Source organism: Sinohyriopsis cumingii, chromosome 15 (assembly GCF_028554795.1).
Source record: "Sinohyriopsis cumingii isolate HCF-2022 chromosome 15, ASM2855479v2, whole genome shotgun sequence".
NCBI classification, from domain to species: domain Eukaryota; kingdom Metazoa; phylum Mollusca; class Bivalvia; order Unionida; family Unionidae; genus Sinohyriopsis; species Sinohyriopsis cumingii.
In genome coordinates this window covers 47,554,724-47,578,229 of record NC_142975.1, presented here as the reverse complement: position 1 = coordinate 47,578,229, position 23,506 = coordinate 47,554,724, and the positions used below count along the sequence as shown (strand labels likewise).

The 23,506-nt window shown below is 34.0% G+C and overlaps 1 protein-coding gene across 7 annotated transcripts in view; it reads right to left on the bottom strand.

Moving 5' to 3' along the window:
• Positions 1–3,538: 3,538 nt before the first annotated feature.
• LOC149781745 (kazrin-like) overlaps positions 3,539–23,506 on the bottom strand; it is a 196,186-nt gene continuing 176,218 nt past the window's right edge. For all 7 annotated transcript variants that reach the window (XM_089935863.1, XM_089935864.1, XM_089935862.1 and 4 more), the window contains one exon: positions 3,539–10,683. In XM_089935863.1, the coding sequence (XP_089791989.1) occupies positions 10,483–10,683 (201 nt within the window). In that variant the 3' untranslated portion in view covers positions 3,539–10,482. The remainder of the gene's footprint in view (positions 10,684–23,506) is intronic.

The window sequence follows — 23,506 nt, the reverse complement described above, 5'->3', positions numbered from 1 at the left end:
AGGTGGATGCTCTAACCACTTAGGCCATCAGAACAGTCCCTAGTCTTTGTTATGCATTGGTATTCAGATTGCATCTCAATGGTTGAACTCAGTTATACATACACTACTGTATGTGACAAGTCTATAAAATGTATTCAATATATTTTCATACCATACAGTTGCTTTCAAACTTTTATCAATGGAGGTTTTAATACACTGTGTCTCTTCAACTGCAATTAAATATATAATGTTTAGAGTGCCCTTCGTAAACCCTGTTTAATTTGTTATGGCTTATGTTCACGTATCCCACTGCAAATATATTTATTACTATGGGAATAATTGCTTCACTATACATATTTTCACTACATGTGATACTACAAATCCCAGAAGATAATCAGGGTATACCAGTACAATATTTTTCCAACAAAATTATGTTTTCAAAACTACAAGCTGGACTAACAGAAACAAAGATTTCTTTTAATTATTACAGTGAAAACCCTTAACACTAAAAAGCCTTCCCCCTCCTTTTCCAAATTTGCGGTTTGAAGAGGTTTTCATTTTAATGATTATGTGATGAAAGAAATTACATACCACTGGGGGTAAGATTGGAATACTTTGGGTCCTAGATTCGCTAAACCAATTCCATGATTTAAATGCTTTTGGTTCTAGGTTCACTAAACCAATGCCGTGAATGGAGTGCTTTTGGTCCTAGATTTGCTAAACCAATGCTGTGAATGGAGTGCTTTTGGTCCTAGATGCACTTAAAACCAATGCCGTGAATGGAGTGCTTTTGGTCCTAGATTCACTAAACCAATGCCACACAAGATCACTCAGTTTGTCAAGTTTGCAGGCATTGTTCAGCAATGCTTGTTTGCATCATTATTCTTTTCAAACTCGTAGAATTTAATTTTCTTTAGAATATCTGAAACGGAAGATCCTATGCTGATTTGTCCCCAAGTTTCTTTAATGTAGGTTCATAGACCGATTAATACTCACTGATCAGACTAACTTCATCCTGTAAGGATAGTTCAAATGTACAACATTTAGCAAGTCATTCTGAAATCCTGACATGTGAGTGAAGACAAATGACAGTCATCATCAGGCTACATGAAGTATGTCAGATCATGTGCCTGCTTAATAAGGCTCACATGAGGTTTAGCTAGTCATTCTGACATCCTGACATATGAGGGAAGACAAATGACAGTCATGGCTACATAAAGCATGTCAGATCATGTGCCTGGTTAAAAAAGCTCCCATGAGACCTAGCTAGTAATTCTGACATCCTGACATGTGAGTGAAGACAAATGACAGTCATGGCTACATAAAGCACGTCAGATCATGTGCCTGGTTAATAAAGATCTCAGATTTAATTAAAAAATCTTTGTTCATCATGCATACAAATGAACAGCATTAACCACAATTATACAATAGGCAGAAAAGTGTACTGTTAACCAGGTTATGACTGGGAAGATGATGAGGTCCGCTATGCACTTGGGTGTTATGTTCAGTTTCATAATTTTGGACGTACATGTATCATTGAGTGGACTTCTATGTAGGCATTATTTTAGTCAACATTATATAAATGCACATCAAAAGTCCTAAATACATTTTTTTCATAAAATTAAAGACTAAATGCAAGTTTTTGATATTTAAACACAGTAATATGGACTGATGCTAGGCAACGTAAAAACAAAACCAAGATACCATGAATGGTACACATGCTTAGTCAGTGTACATACTAGTAGGACATAAATAACTCTGAAGATTATCAACAAGTTGGTCTCAATCACATGTACCTCAATCAAAGAGCAACTCCACTAACTTTTGGCCCCACAAATATAGGCTTCTTCATTACCCTATGTTATTGTTGCTGTTGTTCTCCTGGGTTAACACCATTTGTCAGAGCAACGTAGGCTATACATGGCAGCAAGTAGTGTTACTGGAGGAAGAACCCAAGAAAACCCATGTAATAAAACCAATCCATGGAGAGCTCAGCCTTCAGTTAAAGCTTTCTCACATACCCACAAAGTGCAAACCATCCACAAAGTATGGTCAAAGAACTTACTCTTGAACAAAAGTAATTCTGATACAATGACCTTGACTTTTCACCTTATGAGCCCAAAAGCAATCCACAAATCCTCCACTAACTTTCATAGTGGTCTACAAAAATCTTTATTTCAATCAATGAGACCTGACTTTGACCCCCAAATCAATAGGCTTCTTTGTTACCCAATGTGTAAGTCAACGACAATCTTTGATGAAGGTACATGGACAAGGTTGAGAAGAAACCTTAAACAAATCTTTTCTGTAAAAACCAGGTTTATTCTTTCAGTTATAATGCCCATGACCTTTAATCCCAAAGTCAGTGGTAACCTTTCTTTCTTACCCAATGTGTAAAGTCATCCACAAACTTTGATGAAGCTATGTTATATACACTGAATTAATGGTTCAGTCCTAGTGTCCATCATCTTTGAATTTTGACCCCAAACATCAATACACATCTTAATTACCACAAGTGCAAACAGTCCACAAAGCATGGTCACATTATGCATCATAGAAAAATAATGTTATTGTGTAAAAATTAGTTTCTTCTTTTTGTTACAGTAACCTTTCACCTTTTCATCCTCAAATTTACAGACTTCTTCCTTACCCCATGTGCAAGCCATCCACAAACTTTGGTAACAAGATCATGCCAAATGTAAGTTGTTGTCATCAAATAAAATTGGTAACAGATGGATGGATGGACAAATGGAGAAAATAAAAAAATAATACCTTATGGGAAATATATATATATATTTCATAACAATAGTATAGCATAAATTGTGGGTTACCATGACCTACAATAACCATGAAATGATACTCTAGATGTATTCCTAATATAGGACAGAATATGATACAGGCAATAAAGGAATTAAATATTGTCACTTCAAACAACATTTAGATAACAGTAACCATTTTGTAGAATGAAGTTTATCTCACTCTCTATTCACTCTGCCAGTACATGTGATGTTATGGACAATATATCCCCCTTTAATTATCACTTAAAACTAGATCATTTGTATGCAAATTAGCGGCATGGTTTTACCAATCTTCAATAAACTCAAAAAAGGGTGTGCTAAAGTTACTTTGCTTTATTAATGGCTATTTTAGAAGCAATCCAGCTACTTTAGGGCTTGAATGTAATGGATTACCTTTCTTGAATATGTAAACAGCATGCAAGGAGCTACTTCCCTTATTGTATCTCAACATTGGTATTAATTCCAGGAATGACAACTCTAAAATCTGTACATGACTAAACAAAAGCATTGGTGGAAATCAACGTCACGGAGCAATCGGAACTTTACAATGTTTTTCCAGGTTAGTTGGCTTTTTAATACCATTCTTTGGGTTGACTTTACATCCATATATATCTTGAACTCTTCAAACAGCTTCTTCTGGATCCGGCTCTTAATATACAGGAACATGTGGAAATATTATTATTTTTAGTAGCAGTAGTAGTATTATATACATAGAAACAAACTGATAATTGAAAGAAAAAAAATGAAACAAACACTTTGACTCCCACAGGTTAAATAGTTTAATAAAACATTTATTTAAATTAAATTCTTACAGTCCATTTACCTGACTGACATAAAAATAGCAATAAATTAAAAAAATTACAACTGTATGCACAGTATATGATTGGGCACACCACCATGACAAGTGCTTTTCAAGCCGACATAAATATACATAATTTGACTCAATTTATATGCAAACAACAGTGAAGATTTTACTTGTATGATACAATCCAATTATGATACATATCAATTAAAACTTAGCTAACATTAAAAACGTAAGTCATATTCAAAATAATATCCACAACCCAAATGAGGACACATTGCATAACATTAGCAACTAGTAAATCTATCAGTTACTTATTTAAGTACATTGACAATTTGCAATGATATAACATGGTTCCACTAAATATGGTGTCCTGCAAACCCTGCTATGGTATACCCCTTTCCCATTTTATCTGACCGTATCTTTTAAACAAAACATCAAGAGGAAACCCTATTATGCTGAAGAAACAAGACTGTTTTAGTATCACATAAGTTGCTTCCCATTTTCTCCAATAGTGACCTCTCTAAACTTGTTATTTTACTAAAGAATTCAAAGTGAAAATATAAAATTTTTATTCATTTTAAGCTTATAATATTTATTGTGTAAAATATACATTGTTTTTATTTATATAAATACCTCCATTTGTTCTTAAGTGATTGACTGACAGCTATTCTTTAAAATCATTTAAGCTTGGGAAAAAATGTTTTTCCACTAGATAATGCAAAATAAAATGTCTGCTATGGACAGGCAATTTTTTGAAGGGGAGGTTAATTACAGAGTTAAAAAATATTGAATACCATTGCCCAATGAAAGTAATGCCATTGTCTCAACATCAGCTAAACATGGGATTGACAAGAATTATGATGTAATTCATGTTAATAAATTTAACTGCTTACATATTGTCTTTGATGCACCTGCATCTAACAATTATGCAGTCATGGTACAATGAGTGATACAGTCTAACATTTTTTTATTTTACATATTCTTAATATATGCTGGAGTTGAAATACACATGGTTCAACACATGCAGGAGGATTGTGAGGCCCCTAAAATCACTGAATTCACCCTGCATAGAAGAATCATGAGGCCCCTAAAATCACTGTGAATTCACCCTGCATGGAGAATCATGAGGCCCCTAAAATCACGGTGAATTCACCCTGCATGGAGGATCATGAAGCCCCTAAAATCAACGTGAATTCACCCTGCATGGAAGATCATGAGACCCCTAAAATCACTGAATTCACCCTGCATGGAGGATTATGAGGCACCTAAATTCACTGTGAATTCACCCTGCATGGAGGATCATGAGGCCCCTAAAATCACTGTGAATTCACCCTTCATGGAGGAATCATGAGGCCCCTAAAATCACTGTGAATTCACCCTGCATGGAGGATCATGAGGCCCCTAAAATCACTGTGAATTCACCCTGCATGGAGGATCATGAGGCCCCTAAAATCAACGTGAATTCACCCTGCATGGAGGATCATGAGGCCCCTAAAATCACTGAATTCACCCTGCATGGAGGATCATGATGCACCTAAAATCACTGCTAATTCATCCTGTCTGAAGAACCATGGGACCCTTAAAATCACTGTCAATGCATATTGTATGGAGAACTGAATTCCTCCTGTATGAAGAACCATGGGGACCTTAAAATCACTGTCAATTGATGCTGTATCAAGAACCATGGGGCCTTTAAAATCACATCAATTCATCTTGTATCGAGAACCATGAGACCCTTAAAATCACTGTCAATTTGTCCTATACGGAGAACCATGGAGTCATTAAAATCACTATGAATTCATCCTGTATGGAGGACCATGGGGCCCTTAAAAACACAGTGAATTCATTATTTGTTGATCTAGCATCCGTTTAAGTGGATTCTGTAACTGCCTAAAAGAACGATTTTAAAACTAAACTTTCCCATAAAATCCACGTGTCAGTGTCATACATTAATGAGTTCGAATAGTGATTAACATGATATTTGGCTAATACACAAAAATGAGACACCAGAATGTAGAAAAATTCACAGAACATGTATATCATTGCATTTAAATAGCTTTTCACACAACAAACATGTATTTTACAGGACATCAGAATGAACCTTGATGTGTTCAATATGAAAATTTACAGAACAGTGAAAGCATTTATATATAAACCAAGTCGATTACATCACTGAAGTGTACAGAAATTATCAACAGCCATTATTCTACCAATTAAAGAACTGTACTACAAGAATATATAAGTTCTGTTAGTTAATTCACAGATTTTACATGTAGCTGTAACAAGAGAAGACTTGAAATACAAATGCAAAATAAAATAATAACTGCTATGTTCCAAGACCTTTCTACCATAAAAAAACTAGCATGATGAAGTACTGTCTATCCCCCATTCTCTTTTTTTTAAATTCTTATGAAAGGATTCTATCAGAGAAAGTCTTCATTTAGTTTGTTACTAGTACTGTAAAAAGTTTAACATTTAAATATATAAAATTTGAATTAAGTTTCCATTTGTTGGTATTAGTAAGGTCAAAATATATCCTTGGAATACATAAAATTTTAACTTAGTTTCTTTTGACAAAAATGTTGCCTTGTAATATGTAAAATTTGAATTAAATTTCCTTTGTTTTGTAGTAGTATTGTAAAAGTGTAGCCTTGGAATATATAAATAAATATATTTGATGCATATAAAAGCATCTAAATTACTTACATTTTGAACATTTTTAAAGTTTTAATACTTTAAAATCTTGTCAGATGTCAGACCGATGGTTAAATGGACTAACATTTAAAATATAAAAAAGGTGAACTGACAAGTCTTCAACATGGAGCATTGCAAAGCTAGCCACTTTCTTAAAGCATTCTTGAAATGGCGAACAAAAGGGATGATTTTAAAATTTATTTTATGATGACATAATTCTGCACTGGTCCCATACTTCTGTATGCCCTATTTTTCATACAATTTATTATTTTTCAATTTTTTAATATCACACAATGTTGTAATCAATGCTAACAAGCTTCATATCTTTGGCTCCATCTTTCAAAATAATCCAGACAAAACTCAAAAAAAATTTCAGGAAGTTTCAGAATTTTCTCAAGAAATTTATAAGATAAATTAGTCAACCAGTTGAGTTTAATTCATGCAAATTACAGATCATTAAAGGAAAAAGATAAAACTATAGTCAAACTTGCCTATAAAGGTCACACACAAGGTCATATAAAAAATAAAAAAGTGCCTAAGTTATGCTTCAAATTAGACTTTATTCTTACCTGACTTTCATAAAGAGACAGCTTGCTTATATATATATATATATATATAAGCTAAGTATCAAATTCTAGTATCATATATCTCCCACAATAAGCTATCATACCTGATGATATGCTAATACACACATTATTTAGCAAATTTTACCAAAATGTTTGGTTAAGAAATGCTAATAAACCCAGCCCTACATTCCATTACACATGCCGATCAAAGTATAAATACTTGCATAACCAAGACCACCAAACCTTACATTGTTTTAATTTGATAAACTATTAAAAAGATGAAAAAATGATCAATACACTGGAGGAGGAAAAAAAATCTTATTTGTATTCATGTATAGTCTGACTTATTAAAAAGCAAAATTTGAAATATCAAATTTTTTCAGTTAAGAAATTAAAACAGTCATCAGAGAACACTTGATCCTCCATCCTATCACTTGCTACTAAAACATAATTTTTTCAATTTCAAGCCTATTGACCTTGACCATTGACCTACGGGCTCAATATGGAGCTCATTTTCCTCAAGTATAATGCTTTGAAGTTGATATTAACTGGATAAATAAAACTTGAAGAAAATGGCAATTTTAGCTCCAGTTATCATGACCATTGAGAAACGGGCCTGAGAATCATTAATGAGGTGCCTCCACACAAGGGTATATTACCTATGCAGTTTAATGAAAACTGGATCCTGGAAACAGAACTTTACCAGCAGGAAAAAAGCAAATTACAATGCTGGCTATAGTGACCTTGACCTTGCACCTCATAACTTCAACATCAATAGAAGGCTACCTCATCTGAAGTGTGATGTATCTAATGAAGCCTGATGATAATTGCAGCAATGAGAATTGACCTACTTTGCCTCAAGAAGGCTTACATTTTCAGTTCATGTTACCTTGACACTGGATCCAATTCAATCCCAACATTGATAGACTTCTGCCTGTACCAATGGGTAAGACACATGTATGGTTTGAGAAAAAGGACCACAGCAAACAAAAACTACGCTGTAACAACCACTTCATCTAGAGACTGATGGAAGAACTTAAGAAAAAAAACACTTTTATCACTATTTTCTACATCTTAAGTAGAGGCGTGGCAGGGTGTGAGATATAAAAACAAACACCTGGACCAATATGGTCACTGTACAATAGATCTCTATTTCTCCTTTACACAGAGTTAATAATGATCTAAAGAAATTACTGAATCAGCATACAAACCCACAAAGATATAGAAAGCAAATATGTACATTTAATCTTTGGTATTTATCTTACTGACACATATGGTAGATGATTAAGGACTCATGTATATGGTAGATGATTAAGACTTCATGTATATGGTAGATGATTAAGACTTCATGTATATGGACAATGATTAATACTTCATGTATATGGTAGATGATTAAGACTTCTTGTATGTGGTTGATGATTAAGACCTCATGTATATGACAGATGATTGTCACAGATTATGGCATTACTGAATACTGTTCTTGGTGTTTTGATTTGCAATTAAGTCTCTTCTGACTGTTAATACATATCATACTTGCATGGTTAAAGTTAAAAGACAATATTAAAATGTAATATTTGAGCACATAAAACATATTTTGTCCTTTTTTAAAAATTACTTTCAGTGAAACATGTGAATGAACTGAATACAAAAGAACAATGGAAAATAAAAATAGAGGCAAGTGGATTTTTTGATTACAAGAATCTTTGAGAAATAAAGAAGAATTCAATAATAAAGAATACTGTTACATTTAAGAGCGTAAGATTTAAAATTCAAAGATCCTAGGATGTAAAGTAATGACAAATATTTAAGTGAAAATTTATTGCAAAACAATTAAAGTTATATCAAGTTATGTATAAACAATACAATCTGTCCCAACATATACTTTAATTTGACTGACAAGAGCATTCAATAAACAGATTTCACTGACATAAAATATACAATAGAAAGATTTTATAGACAAGGGCATTCAACAGACAGATTTCACTGACATAAAATATACAACAGAAAGATTTTATAGACAAGGGCATTCAACAGACAGATTTCACTGACATAAAATATACAATAGAAAGATTTTATAAACAGGGCATTCCATAGACAGATTTCTAAAGTACTTTTTATATTATTATAAATCATTTCAGTACCGAATTACTGTGGAAAAAAAGTTGCTAATTACAAAGAGAATCACGTGACTGTCCTCTGATGTCCTCTGATGTACAACAAGCCTACTTAAACAGGAAGTAAATTTTCCAACAGCGTCAAACATTTAAGATAATTGATAGAGTTTATTTAACTCACTGTAATGCACAACCACTTGAAAATTTCTACTGACTATTGAGAGGCTTCATTTGTACAGAAATCAAAATACAGCAGTATGATCAAGCGGAACATAGGACTAACATGGACTGAGCAATATCAGCAATGCTCACTGTATACATCTGTAGTTAGATCTCCAGCTGCATCGTGTACAAGGGTGTATGGTAGGTTGTCCCGTGCCAAATTTCCTTACAACCTGAGGCTAACATCTAAATCTTCAAGACTATATCATATTAGTTGGCAGAATTGGTTGTACAATAATTTATCTTAAATTCATCAAGTCACAATCGAAAATTAGAAATATGTGATGTTGGAGTGTAATGATCACTAAACGTTATTCAAAAACTTCAGTCTTATGATAAAACTGTTGCACCATCAAGCCTATTCATATACAGTGCTTAAATTCTTTAAAGTTTTTCTTGAGAAAAACCACGAAATATTTACGAAAGTATAATTTGTTTTAAAATTTAAGCACCATGATGAAAAGACTGAAAAAAACATGAAATAAACAAAAATTAGTATTTTTGTTTTGAAGTAAAAACCTGTTGTTGATAGCAAGTGTATCAAGTCAGTAGTGAGAAGGAATCATGGGTGGTACAACATAAACAGTCTATGTACTAAAAACTTACTAGAAGTAAATAAAGGTATCTGTATGATATAAAGAAACAAACAAAAACTTTACATGCTTTTAGATATTATTGCACAAAAGAATTACCAACTTCAAACAGTTAAACATTCATTATATCACTGATGATCTTGTAAAAAGACAAACATGCCCTGTCATTCCATCACAGATCCAGTATTACATTTAAAATTTTCATAAATGAGTTAAGAATCAAAAAAACATTTAAAAAGCATTACCTGTTCATAAAGTGATAATAATTTAAAATATTTTCATTATTTTCTAAAAAAAGAATTGCTAAAGATCTTGTTTGATCTTATTGATAATCCATGTACTAAAATAACTTTTACAAGCTTCTTAAGAGTAATTATGTTTAAAAACATCTTATGTGTAATGGTAATAAATCCAGTCCATCAGAGGTTAAAGGTTAGAGTTCCTGAAACCTCAGAATGGATATGTACTGAAATCTGTGGACAGACCATCACTGGCCATCTTCCAAATTGAGAAATAAAACACAATACAATCATCAAAATTATATTTGTATGGCATCAAATATTTCTGTGCATAGATTACATTGTCATGGCAGCTGCATGTAACTGATGTTTTAATTGGCCAATGCGGATATAACGATAAACTTGATTGGGTATAGTAATATTTCACTGGTAAATGAAAATATAACATTTAACATGATTGGTGACATATGCTTTATGTGACTCGTTCCAATGCTGCATCCAGCTCTTTGATTGGATCAGGAATTTCATCTAATGTAACAGGGGCTGATGTTCTTTGTTTAGAATTATTTGTTTTCTCAGTTTTAATCTCTGGCAGGAGAGCTGCATCATCCAAAAAATCTTTTGAATTAAGTTCCTCCTTTGCTCTTCTACCAAATGCCCTCCCAAGAGATCCCTGTAAAGTAAGACAAGTATCTCAATTCAAAGCAATGTTGGACAAGGAATGCATGTAAATTTTGCTTGAAATATAATCTAAGAACAGGAATTTCCAGAGTTAATATAGAACTGATACAAGTCACAATGTAAATACCTCACTACCTCATTTAAGACCCTTAATTATAACAAAGGTCCTCTACAATGTAAGTTTGTTGACGAATACTATTTCATTATGTGGTAATAATATTATATCTACAGTGTGACCCCACTATAATATGATGGTTGGGGTCCACAGAAACAGACCGTGTTATATACTAAACCGTATTATAACCATACAAGTGAGTTAGCTGAAGAAAATGAAAAATGTACCCTATAAATGGCCTGAGGGAAGGGGTGTGTAAATACAAGTGGGTGCAAAAAATGTGCTTATGATTAAATGAAAACAAAACTAATCTGAAATACACTTGTTTATTATATGCTCATTTTTTTCTCCATTAAATTTACATTGTCAGAATATTTCAGTATTTTACCATATTGCACACCTTCATATTGCATTCACGTGCATAAAGGAACTACTTTCTATTGTAAACAAACAATGGTCGGAGATGCGAGCACTTTTGATTTGTAAACAAATCATGTACACTCGCGTAATAGGCATTTTACACTGTGGTTGTTTAACTTTGTTTCTGAATGAAGTAAAACAATTGTTTCATGGACTGCCACATACCAGATGCTTTGGCACATTCCGCATTAACTTTTTGATACAATGTTTCGGATTTAGGCTAGCTATACAATAGATGCAAGAAAGGGTCCTTACAAACAACATAAGTGTCAAAACATAAACTGTCTTCTTTAGCTGATGATAAGAATGGCAAAAAATAGACTTACAGTTTTACATCCTGAATTTTCTCAAAATGTGCTTTCTTAGTTCTGCAAATCCAAATTGCATTAGCCATGTCATAGGTTCTCAATCTTGATTACACAGTTTGAAATTGTACTGTAATTTCGAATATAAGTGAAATTGCATCCTCCTTACTATACTCAAAATGAAATAAGCATTAAATTCCATAGCGTCTTTTTGATAATTGCAATTGAAAGACTTCATATTTTTTATTGAAAATACCACTAAGGGACATGATGAAGGGTGCATTATTGAAAACACCACTTGAAGGGACATGATGAAGGATGCATTATTTAAAACACCACAAAGGGACATGATGAAGGAAGCATTATTGAAATCACCACTAAGTGACATGATAGAAGGATACATTATTGAAAACACCACTAAGGGACATGATGAAGGATGCTTTATTAAAACCACCAATAAGGGATATGATGAAGGATGCATTATTGAAAACACCACTAAGGGACATGAAGGATGCTTTATTGAAAACACCACTAAGGGATAAGATGAAGAATGCATTATTGAAAACACCACTAGGGGACATGAAGGATACTTTATTGAAAACACCACTAAGGAACATGATGAAGGATGCATTATTGAAAACACCACTAAGGGACATGATGAAGGATACATTATTGAAAACACCACTAAGGGACATGATGAAGGATGCATTATTGAAAACGCCACTAAGGAACATGAAGGATGCATTATTGAAAACACCACCAAGGGACATGAAGGATGCATTATTGAAAACACCACCAAGGGACATGAAGGATGCATTATAGAAAATACCACTAAAGGATAAGATGAAGGATGCATTATTGAAATCACCACTAAAGGACTTAATGAAGGATGCATTATTGAAAACACCACTATGGGACATAATGAAGGATGCATTACTGAAAACACCACCAAGGGACATGAAGGATGCATTATTGAAAACACCACCAAGGGACATGAAGGATGCATTATTGAAAATACCACTAAAGGATAAGATGAAGGATGCATTATTGAAAACACCACTAAAGGACATAATGAAGGATGCATTATTGAAAACACCACTAAGGGACATAATGAAGGATACATTATTTAAAACACCACTAAGGGATATGATGAAGGATGCATTATTGAAATCACCACTAAAGGACATAATGAAGGATACATTATTGAAAACACCACTAAGGGACAACTTTGGAGGACCAAATAAATGCAGATTTATTATTGTGGCAGCAACATTAAATAACTGTAGAACATTGATTGAGTCTGATTTTTCTCAGCAAAACTATTTTTATGTGTACATTTAAATAAAGAAAAGAATTAGCCATCATTAGATTAATTGTGGCAGTTCTATTTCCTGCCTTCAAAGGCTGGTCAAGTGTAGCTAATCATGTATGGGAAAAATTGATGCACAGGAAATTTCAGGACCCATGCCATGATCATTTTAAAAAAGAATTCATGTGTGTTGTTGTTGTTGTTTTTGTGGGGTTTAATGCCATTTTTCAGCACACGATAGGCTATGCATGGAGGTTAGTATTAATGATGGAGGAAGAACCTGGGAAAACCCCAGGAAGAACCACCAACCCACTGGCAAGCTTTCTCACATACCTACATTAGCTGAATCCTAGACTCGAACCCACGCAGATAGAGGTGAGATGGCAGTGATCCATAATGGAGAGCGCTTTAGACCACTTGGCCACTCAGGGCCCCAAATTCATGTGTAAACTCTTCCCCAAAATAATAATAAACTTTTGACAAGTTATGTTTGGTACTTTTAAGAAGAAAACAAAATTTATTCATTACAAGAAAAATAAGAATGAAATTTCGGAAGCCATGCCAGGATCATATTATATCTTAATTTGTGTTATAATGAAGAGTGCTATAGCGATGTCACACTGTATAATGTATTTCATTATAAGACAGTCTGACTTTAAGGTAGTATACTCAGTGGTTTCCATGGATAATATTACATTGAGGGAGTACTGTATCTAGTACTTCATTACAAGGCAGTCTGACTTTAAGGTAGTATACTCAGTGGTTTCCACAGATAATATTACAATGAGGGAGTACTGTATCTAGTACTTCATTACAAGGCAGTCTGACTTTAAGGTAGTATACTCAGTGGTTTCCATAGATAATATTACAATGTGGGAGTACTGTATCTAGTACTTCATCACAAGGCAGTCTGACTTTAAGGTAGTATACTCAGTGGCTTCGATAGATAATATGACAATGAGGGAGTACTGTATCTAGTACTTTATTACAAGGCAGTATGACTTTATTGTAGAATACTCAATAGTTTCCATAGATAATATTAAAATGAGGGAGTACTGTATCTAGTACTTCATCACAAGGCAGTCTAACTTTAAGGTTGTATACTCAATGGTTTCCATAGATAATATTACAATGAGGGAGTACTCTATCTAGTACTTCATTATAAGGCAGTCTGACTTTAAGGTAGTATACTCAGTGGTTTTAATTGATAATATTACAATGAGGGAGAACTGTATCTAGTACTTTATTACAAGGCAGTCTAACTTTAAGGTAGAATACTCAACAGTTTCCATAGATAATATTACAATGAGGGAGTACAGTATCTAGTACTTCATTACAAGGCAGTCTGACTTTAAGGTAGAATACTCAATGGTTTCCATAGATAATATTACAATGAGGGAGTACTGTATCTAGTACTTCATTATAAGGCAGTTTGACTTTAAGGTAGTATACTCAGTGGTTTTAATTGATAATATTACAATGTGGGAGTACTGTATCTAGTACTTCATTACAAGGCAGTCTGACTTTAAGGTAGAATACTCAGTGGTTTTAATTGATAATATTACAATGAGGGAGTACTGTATCTAGTACTTCATTATAAGGCAGTCTGACTTTAAGGTAGTATACTCAGTGGCTTCCATATATAATATTACAATGAGGGAGTACTGTATCTAGTACTTTATTACAAGGCAGTCTGACTTTAAGGTAGAATACTCAATAGTTTCCATAGATAATATTACAATGAGGGAGTACAGTATCTAGTATATCATTACAAGGCAGTCTAACTTTAAGGTTGTATACTCAATGGTTTCCATTGATAATATTACAATGAGGGAGTACTGTATCTAGTACTTCATTAGAAGTCAGTCTGACTTTAAGGTTGTATACTCAATGGTTTCCATAGATACTATTACCATGAGGGAGTACTGTATCTAGTACTTCATTATAAGGCAGTCTCAATATAAGGTGGTATATTCTGGCTTCCCCTGACAGTGTTATAATGAAGGAGTACTTTATGGTATACTTCATGATAATGCATTCTCACCATAAAGTGGCATACTCTATGACTCCCATGGATAGTGATATAATGAGGGGTTACTGTATGATGTACTTCATAATAATGCAGTCTCACTGTAAAGTGGCACACTCTATGACTCCCATGGATAGTGTTATAATGAGGGACTTGTGTATCATGTACTTCATTATAAGGTAGTCTCACTTTAAGGCAATATACTCTATGGCTTCCATGAAAAATTGTATAATGAGGAACTACGGTACTATAAACTCATAAATTTAGTTAAAGGAAGAAATTTTGTTTCAGAATGTTTATTTGGTATTTAATTAATGGACATACCATGGTATTTGGTTTTTAATTAATGGACATGCCATGGTATTTGGTTTTAGTTAATGGACATGACTCCATGAATAAAGGTATTTAATACAAAGACATCCTGCACTGAGTTATTAAACGGGCACCATGAACTCCATGAATAAAGGCATTTAATACAAAGACATTCTGCACTGAGTTATTAAACGGGCACCATGAACTCCATGAATAAAGGTATTTAATACAAAGACATTCTGCACTGAGTTATTAAATGGGCACCATGAACTCCATGAATAAAGGTATTTAATACAAAGACATTCTGCACTGAGTTATTAAACGGGCACCATGAACTCCATGAATAAAGGTATTTAATACAAAGACATTCTGCACTGAGTTAATGGACGGGCACCATGAACTCCATGAATAAAGGTATTTAATACAAAGACATTCTGCACTGAGTTAATAAACGGGCACCATGAACTCCATGAATAAAGGTATTTAATACAAAGACATTCTGCACTGAGTTATTAAAAGGGCACCATGAACTCCATGAATAAAGGTATTTAATACAAAGACATTCTGCACTGAGTTATTAAATGGGCACCATGAACTCCATGAATAAAGGTATTTAATACAAAGACATTCTGCACTGAGTTATTAAACGGGCACCATGAACTCCATGAATAAAGGTATTTAACATAAAGACATTCTGCACTGAGTTAATAAACGGGCACCATGAACTCCATGAATAAAGGTATTTAATACAAAGACATTCTGCACTGAGTTATTAAACGGGCACCATGAACTCCATGAATAAAGGTATTTAATACAAAGACATTCTGCACTGAGTTATTAAATGGGCACCATGAACTCCATGAATAAAGGTATTTAATACAAAGACATTCTGCACTGAGTTATTAAATGGGCACCATGAACTCCATGAATAAAGGTATTTAATACAAAGACATTCTGCACTGAGTTATTAAACGGGCACCATGAACTCCATGAATAAAGGTATTTAACATAAAGACATTCTGCACTGAGTTAATAAACGGGCACCATGAACTCCATGAATAAAGGTATTTAATACAAAGACATTCTGCACTGAGTTATTAAACGGGCACCATGAACTCCATGAATAAAGGTATTTAATACAAAGACATTCTGCACTGAGTTATTAAATGGGCACCATGAACTCCATGAAAATTAGTACCCATAAATAAGAATGTGGTTGCTGTGTGCTTAATGCCAGTTTGTTAAGTCATGATAAGTTGCTACACATGTACATGGCAGACAGTACATCAGATGGAAGAAGAACCCAGAAAACCCCCAGGAACAACCATTACTTGGCAGCTAGTATAACAAGTTCTAGGCTTTGTCAAAAGCCATGAAAGAGTCCATTTATAAAACAAATTCAAGGCTTAGTCAAAACCCAAGAAAGAGTCCACTTATAAAACAAGTTCAAGGCTTAGTCAAAGCCCAAGAAAGCATCCACTTATAAAACAAGTTCAAGGCTTAGTCAAAACCCATGAAAGAATCCACTTAAAAAACAAGTTCAAGGCTTAGTCAAAGCCCAAGAAAGCATCCACTTATAAAACAAGTTCAAGGCTTAGTCAAAACCCATGAAAGAATCCACTTATAAAACAAGTTCAAAGCTTAGTCAAAAGCCATGAAAGAGTCCACTTAAAAAACAAGTTCAAGGCTTAGTCAAAAGCCACAAAAGAGTTTATTTATAAAACAAGTTCAAGGCTTAGTCAAAACCCATGAAAGAGTCCACTTATAAAACAAGTTCAAGGCTTAGTCAAAACCCATGAAAGAGTCCACTTAAAAAACAAGTTCAAGGCTTAGTCAAAAGCCATGAAAGAGTTTATTTATAAAAGAAGTTCAAGGCTTAGTCAAAACCCATGAAAGAGTTTATTTATAAAACAAGTTCAAGGCTTAGTCAAAACCCATGAAAGAGTTCATTTATAAAACAAGTTCAAGACTTAGTCAAAATCCACGAAAGAGTTCATTTATAAAACAAGTTCAAGGCTTAGTCAAAATCCATGAAAGAGTCCACTTATAAAACAAGTTCAAGGCTTAGTCAAAATCCATGAAAGATCCACTTATAAAACAAGTTCAAGGCTTAGTCAAAATCCATGAAAGAGTCCACTTATAAAACAAGTTCAAGGCTTAGTCAAAACCCATGAAAGAGTCCACTTATAAAACAAGTTCAAGGCTTAGTCAAAACCCATGAAAGAGTCCACTTAAAAAACAAGTTCAAGGCTTAGTCAAAAGCCATGAAAGAGTTTATTTATAAAAGAAGTTCAAGGCTTAGTCAAAACCCATGAAAGAGTTTATTTATAAAACAAGTTCAAGGCTTAGTCAAAACCCATGAAAGAGTTCATTTATAAAACAAGTTCAAGACTTAGTCAAAATCCACGAAAGAGTCCACTTATAAAACAAGTTCAAGGCTTAGTCAAAATCCATGAAAGATCCACTTATAAAACAAGTTCAAGGCTTAGTCAAAATCCATGAAAGAGTCCACTTATAAAACAAGTTCAAGGCTTAGTCAAAATTCATGAAAGAGTCCACTTATAAAACAAGTTCAAGGCTTAGTCAAAAGCCATGAAAGAGTCCACTTAAAAAACAAATTCAAGGCTTAGTCAAAAGCCATGAAAGAGTTTATTTATAAAAGAAGTTCAAGGCTTAGTCAAAAGCCATCAAAGAGTTTATTTATAAAACAAGTTCAAGGCTTAGTCAAAACCCATGAAAGAGTTCATTTATAAAATAAGTTCAAGACTTAGTCAAAATCCACGAAAGAGTCCACTTATAAACAAGTTCAAGGCTTAGTCAAAATCCATGAAAGATCCACTTATAAAACAAGTTCAAGGCTTAGTCAAAATCCATGAAAGAGTCCACTTATAAAACAAGTTCAAGGCTTAATCAAAATCCATGAAAGAGTCCACTTATAAAACAAGTTCAAGGCTTAGTCAAAACCCATGAAAGAGTCCACTTAAAAAACAAGTTCAAGGCTTAGTCAAAAGCCATGAAAGAGTTTATTTATAAAAGAAGTTCAAGGCTTAGTCAAAACCCATGAAAGAGTTTATTTATAAAACAAGTTCAAGGCTTAGTCAAAACCCATGAAAGAGTTCATTTATAAAACAAGTTCAAGACTTAGTCAAAATCCACGAAAGAGTCCATTTATAAAACAAGTTCAAGGCTTAGTCAAAATCTATGAAAGAGTCCACTTATAAAACAAGTTCAAGGCTTAGTCAAAATCCATGAAAGATCCACTTATAAAACAAGTTCAAGGCTTAGTCAAAATCCATGAAAGAGTCCACTTATAAAACAAGTTCAAGGCTTAGTCAAAATCCATGAAAGAGTCCACTTATAAAACAAGTTCAAGGCTTAGTCAAAACCCATGAAAGAGTCCACTTAAAAAACAAGTTCAAGGCTTAGTCAAAACCCATGAAAGAGTCCACTTAAAAAACAAGTTCAAGGCTTAGTCAAAAGCCATGAAAGAGTTTATTTATAAAACAAGTTCAAGGCTTAGTCAAAACCCATGAAAGAGTTTATTTATAAAACAAGTTCAAGGCTTAGTCAAAACCCATGAAAGAGTTCATTTATAAAACAAGTTCAAGACTTAGTCAAAATCCACGAAAGAGTCCATTTATAAAACAAGTTCAAGGCTTAGTCAAAATCTATGAAAGAGTCCACTTATAAAACAAGTTCAAGGCTTAGTCAAAATCCATGAAAGATCCACTTATAAAACAAGTTCAAGGCTTAGTCAAAATCCATGAAAGAGTCCACTTATAAAACAAGTTCAAGGCTTAGTCAAAATCCATGAAAGAGTCCACTTATAAAACAAGTTCAAGGCTTAGTCAAAACCCATGAAAGAGTCCACTTAAAAAACAAGTTCAAGGCTTAGTCAAAACCCATGAAAGAGTCCACTTAAAAAACAAGTTCAAGGCTTAGTCAAAAGCCATGAAAGAGTTTATTTATAAAACAAGTTCAAGGCTTAGTCAAAACCCATGAAAGAGTTCACTTATAAAACAAGTTCAAGACTTAGTCAAAATCCACGAAAGAGTCCATTTATAAAACAAGTTCAAGGCTTAGTCAAAATCCATGAAAGAGTCCACTTATAAAACAAGTTCAAGGCTTAGTCAAAATCCATGAAAGATTCACTTATAAAACAAGTTCAAGGCTTAGTCAAAATCCATGAAAGAGTCCACTTATAAAACAAGTTCAAGGCTTAGTCAAAATCCATGAAAGAGTCCACTTATAAAACAAGTTCAAGGCTTAGTCAAAATCCATGAAAGAGTCCACTTATAAAACAAGTTCAAGGCTTAGCCAAAACCCATGAAAGAGTCCACTTATAAAACAAGGTGAGTGATTTAAGCATGGTCAAATCAAAACTGGCCAGCAAGTCTGATAGATACTTTTCTGGCATTGATGACTGAATATGTCAGAAATCATGGAGCAATATTCCCTGACAATAAAAAGGACCTAACGTTTTCTCCTCAAACAGCCAGAGAAAGAAAAAGAAGTCAGCCAGCTGAGACTGAAATATTAAAAATGTTGATGTTCTTGTGTCTGCACTAGTCACTGAAAACCCATCACATTCCCTTGTAAGCCTTCAAGGTGAAAACCTTCTTGTCAGATTCTCTCAGTGACTAGGCAGTTTAAATTTCTTTTCTATGCATGAGCAAAATGTCTGTCTGGCTAGGGATAAACACCTGTGATTAGGGTTGTTCAAACTGGTTGACATTTGATTAGCTTTTCCTAGGGACATTTCATCCAGGATATGTCCCATCTGAAATGAGCTACCAGAACCGCTTTGCAAATCTGATCCTTGATTTTCTGAATAACCCTTAGGATCAGAACCGCTGGATGGAAGGTGTATCCCCAAATTCTCTCCCCAACAGACTGCAAAAGTATCCATGACCCATGCCTTTATGATACAGAACAAAAGAAATGAAGGTGGACAGCTTGTGATTCAATCTTGCCACATTGAGATCGATCTATTTTTGGATAGCCCCTAAATTGCTCCAAATCTGCAGAAAGACAGAAGGGTTAAGAACCACTAGGTGTGCTAGATCTGCAAACCCCTTGACACAGATTTGGTGGAAACATGGCATCTGCCAGAAACGTGTCTGATTTCTACAGTTATTATATATTTCAAAGAGATACTGAAATATATAAGTAGGAGAAATACGTTATTGCTACAGTGATGATGGAACTTTGATTACCATGGTGGTAATATCACTCTTGGAACTAAATATCTTTTCCCATTTAGGAAATATATCTGCCCTTAAGTTATTCAAAGCTGTATTCCCATATTTAGGCTTATCTTAATTTGTATCCCTTTTCTTTTCCTTTCCCACCCTTCCTCTTTCTCTCCCTCCACCAGGATGAACAGATTTTAAACTGTGTCATGCATCATGACTAGAGATGCTTATTTATGTAATCAAAGAAAAGTCCCATGAAGAAATATTTTAGAAAAAAGGGTAGGCTTTAAGTAGCAATGTTTTTATAATTATTTTTCCGTGTTAATCGTACAAATTGTCAAGACTGAAGTTACATTACCTGCTGCTATCAGACATTATATCTCATCCATACAGTATCATATATGTGTTATTCGGCAAACGGTACACATTTGTAAGAAAAACAAATAATCATACATAGTAATAAAATTGTTTAAGTAGCGATTTCAACTCTCATCACAATCTTAATCATGTCTGAAAATGATGGAAAAATCAGGCATTAATAAACATTGACTGCAAACTGAAATTAAGTAACAACTGAAATTTCGGTGCAGTGTCTATAAATGAAATATAGACTGCAAACTTGACAACACCAAACAATCATTCATGTTTTTGAAAATATATAAACAAAATAAAAAACCAAAATCCTTAAAATTTAAATCATTGAAATCTGTTGTTTGATGATGTCATGCTCTAAAGACTGTCTGACACAACCACTCTGTCATGTCTGTACAGTACTCCCACCTAAGCATTGTTCACTGTATCAATCTCCGCAAGAAATGGGTAACTAAAAGAATTAGCATTAACTTTTTAAAACATCCCTGTCCTTGAAATCATTTTGGAACTTTGTTTTATAGTTGCAGTAATGCAGCCATTAATAGCATTGACACAAAATAGAGGGGAAAAAGACATGCAAATCGACAGTTTTTGCCTTTAAAAATATAATAAAAAGAAAGTCTATTTTCTGAGCAGATATAACAAAATATTTTACAAGTGAAGTGGAAACATTTTGTGTTGTCATTCATGGCTTTGCCACTTGTGAATGTTTCCACTTCAGTCATGAAATATTTTCTTATATCTACTAAAAAAACAGATATTCCACATTTACCATGTGCCAGAAACAGCAGCTGACAAAATCCTAGATAAGGAAGCACACACAGGGTCATTTGGTCCCCCCCCCCCTTGTTTCAGGAGGTAGGTTATTCCACTTCAGAATTGTCTGATATTATGAGAAACCACACAGTTGGTTTCTCCGACAAAAGGTGTTCATTATTGCATTCATTTCCACACAGTGAATATCACCAACAACAAAAGGCGTTCATTATAGCATTCATTTCCACACAGTGGATATCACCAACAAAAGGTGTTCAGTACTGCATTCATTTCCACACAGTGGATATCACCCAACAACAAAAAATGTGTTCATAATAGCATTTATTTACACACAGTGGATCTCTCTAACAACAAAAGGTGTTCATTATAGCATTCATTTCCACACAGTGGATATCACCAACTACAATATGTGTTCATTATAGCATTTATTTACACACAGTGGATCTCTCTAACAACAAAAGGTGTTCATTATAGCATTTATTTGCACACAGTGGATCTCTCCAACAACAAATGGTGTCCATTATAGCATTCATTTCCACACAGTGGATATCACCAACTACAATATGTGTTCATTATAGCATTTATTTACACACAGTGGATCTCTCTAACAACAAAAGGTGTTCATTATAGCATTTATTTGCACACAGTGGATCTCTCCAACAACAAATGGTGTCCATTATAGCATTCATTTCCACACAGTGGATATCACCAACTACAATATGTGTTCATTATAGCATTTATTTACACACAGTGGATCTCTCTAACAACAAAAGGTGTTCATTACTGCAATCATTTCCACAGTGGATATCACCAACAACAAAAGGTGTTAATTATAGCATTTATTTACACAGAGTGGATATCTCCAACAACAAAAGGTGTTCATTATTGCATACATTTCCACACAGTGGATATCACCAACAACAAAATGTGTTCATTATTGCATTCACTTCCACACAGTGGATATCACCAACAACAAAAGGTGTTCATTATTGCATTCATTTCCACACAGTGGATATCACCACCAACAAAAGGTGTTCATTATAGCATTTATTTACACAGAGTGGATATCTCCAACAACAAAAGGTGTTCATTAATGCATTTATTTCCAGAAGATTTGTTAAGTGCTCTCTGAGCTAAAGTTTCCACTCACTGCAGTAAAGTGAATATTACAGATCAACCCTCAAAGCTAATCAAACTGGCATCCATGCAAACTGTAGCATTTGGTTCTGGGTTGCCCAGAGGAATTTCAGTAATGCAATTGCTCATTTTGCCACTGATGCAGGAATCATTTTGGACAAGATTGAAAATATGGAAACATAGTGTTCTAGAAAACTGGAAAAGGGGCATCACTGAGCCAGAAACGCTATCTACAAAAGTAGCATATACAAGTTACCTGGATGAATCAATTTTCTGCTGCATTGAACAAGCCAAGGAGTTGCTTAACTCACAGAAACACACTTCCTGTTTTACTCTGATTACCACAGAGAGCTCAATAATCCATGCAATCTGTGTCCAAGGGAGAAATATGAGATTGAGATGGGTCAGAAATTCCATACCCAGTTGAACAATGTCAGGATGGTCAAGATCCAACTTCACATTATTTGCTTTAAAGCCCAAGTGGGTGAAACATGAGAGAAATCTGTTAATTTTATGCACTGAAAATTACCATGCATTTCTGGTGAATGTTCAGATACTATAAAGTCACTGTCTATGGAGGTCCCGTACAAGATGAATCGATTGAAAGTTTTCATAAATGCCTACAGAGGTCCTGTACATGAAGATGCAAGTTTTCATAAATGTCTATGGAAGTCTTGAACAGTATGATGCAGCTGAAAGTTTTCGTAAATGCCCATGGAGGTCTGTACAAGACAAAGCAGCTGAAAGTTTTCATAAATTTCTATGGAGGTCTGTACAAGATGATACTTTTGAAAGTTTTCAAAAATGTCTGTCATGGTCCTGAGCAGTATGATGCAGTTGAAAG